We start from the raw sequence: 1,592 nt of genomic DNA, 5'->3' as shown, positions 1-1,592 counted from the left end.
ATTGATTTTTATTTGTCCGGTGTTATAATAAAAAATTGGTGTAACTATAGAAGTTTTCTAATATTTATTGAAGAAACCATTGGATATGATCAGTCCAATCGCTCCAGTTCTTTCCTTTTCTATATGAATGATGATGGAAAAGCTTCGCTATCCAACACTAAATATCAAAGTTTGATGTCTATCTAAGATATCTCTTATAGAACTTGGTGGGCCTACATCGAAAATAACTTTGAAGTACTGCAACCTTTGGATTTGAGTTTATTTTTTTAGGACGGTATGTAGGATGGACCGGCTCTTATATACTAGGAAAACTAATGGGTCACTGGACCCCCAAAAAAAATGTGCCACGTGGCGTTTTAAATGATAAGTATAGAATGTTAGATTTTTTTAATTAAATACTATAAGAAGAAATATTTCTATTTTAGTTATATTATAAAAAGTTATTGGCTTTCCTTATTTGGATTCTTTTAATACAAACTTTCCTTTATAAATATATTAAGAGAGCTTCCATTGCCACACCAACCTTTACTAATGCCACACCAATTCCTATGTAAATCACCAAAGAAATGCATATAGTTGGTGTGGCGTTAGTAAACGTTGGTGTGGCAGTAGCAACCGTCTATATTAAATGATAGTAATTTATGAGAAAGAAATAATAAGAAAAAAGAAAAAAAAATATCTTAACAAGATAAAATTTGATCTATCTTTTTCATTAACTAAGTATTTGATTAAAATAAGAAAGTATTGATAGCTCTCTTTATAAATATCATCAAGAATTCTTATTAGTTTTATTCTAGTCTCTCTCACTTTTGGTTTTTTGATCGATTTGATGAAGAAGATAACCTTCTATCATTTTCTTCCCACCAAAGCTGATGAAGGAAACCCCAATAGAATCCTTACAGAAGAGGTGGAAATAAGACCATTCGATATAGGTAGCACATCGAATAACCAAGATCAATGGGTGTTCAGACATGTACTCAACCAGTCCGAAATATATATTGTTGGTCTAAATCTTCCTCGAGAACAATTTCCTTCTTTTATCGAGTATTGGGATCGAGTGGAAAGCATAAATGATGGGGTGGAAAGACTAATCACTATGGTTGATGTTGATACCAACACCTCTCACAAGGTAATATGTCGCATGTCTTTCAATAGGTTCATCACCATCAAGCGTATTAATTGGGATACTGAGTTTATCAATAGGAGAGGTCTCAATGTGGGTGATGAGATTGGAATCATTTGGAATAATGCATCCCAATACTTGGAGTTCTCGGTGTTGAAAAGGGCTCCTTGATATGGTTTTTCTAAGTTTGATCTTATCCTTCTTGTAGGATAAGTTGTCTTAGTTTTCAATATCTTAGCTATGAGAATTGAATAAGTTGGCTTTGATTTAGTTGTTCATTTGCAAAATTACAATTGCATTTGTATTGGATGAAAGCCTTTTAATAATCTTCTTATGCCTTATGGTATTGTACTTGAAATCTTTGGGTAATTTATAATCATAGATTCAAATGGATGGTATATTTTCATTTTTTTAATGTTTATCTTACAAAGTAATTAACACAAATACACAATGATCATCAATTACACGG

General features: G+C 31.8%; 1 protein-coding gene across 1 annotated transcript; it reads left to right on the top strand.

Annotated features, from left to right (window-relative positions):
* Positions 1-829: 829 nt before the first annotated feature.
* LOC147383044 (B3 domain-containing protein At5g26805-like) lies at positions 830-1,294 on the top strand. Its single transcript, XM_086427267.1, has one exon. It carries the CDS (start codon positions 830-832, stop codon positions 1,292-1,294), a length of 465 nt encoding a protein of 154 aa, XP_086283393.1.
* The last annotated feature ends 298 nt before the right edge of the window (positions 1,295-1,592 follow it).

The sequence above is a fragment of the Akebia trifoliata genome, chromosome 16 (assembly GCF_017979445.1).
Source record: "Akebia trifoliata isolate Shusen 1 chromosome 16, ASM1797944v1, whole genome shotgun sequence".
NCBI lineage: Eukaryota > Viridiplantae > Streptophyta > Magnoliopsida > Ranunculales > Lardizabalaceae > Akebia > Akebia trifoliata.
The sequence above is the reverse complement of the archived record's forward strand: the minus strand, read 5'-3'. Positions and strand labels throughout refer to the sequence as shown.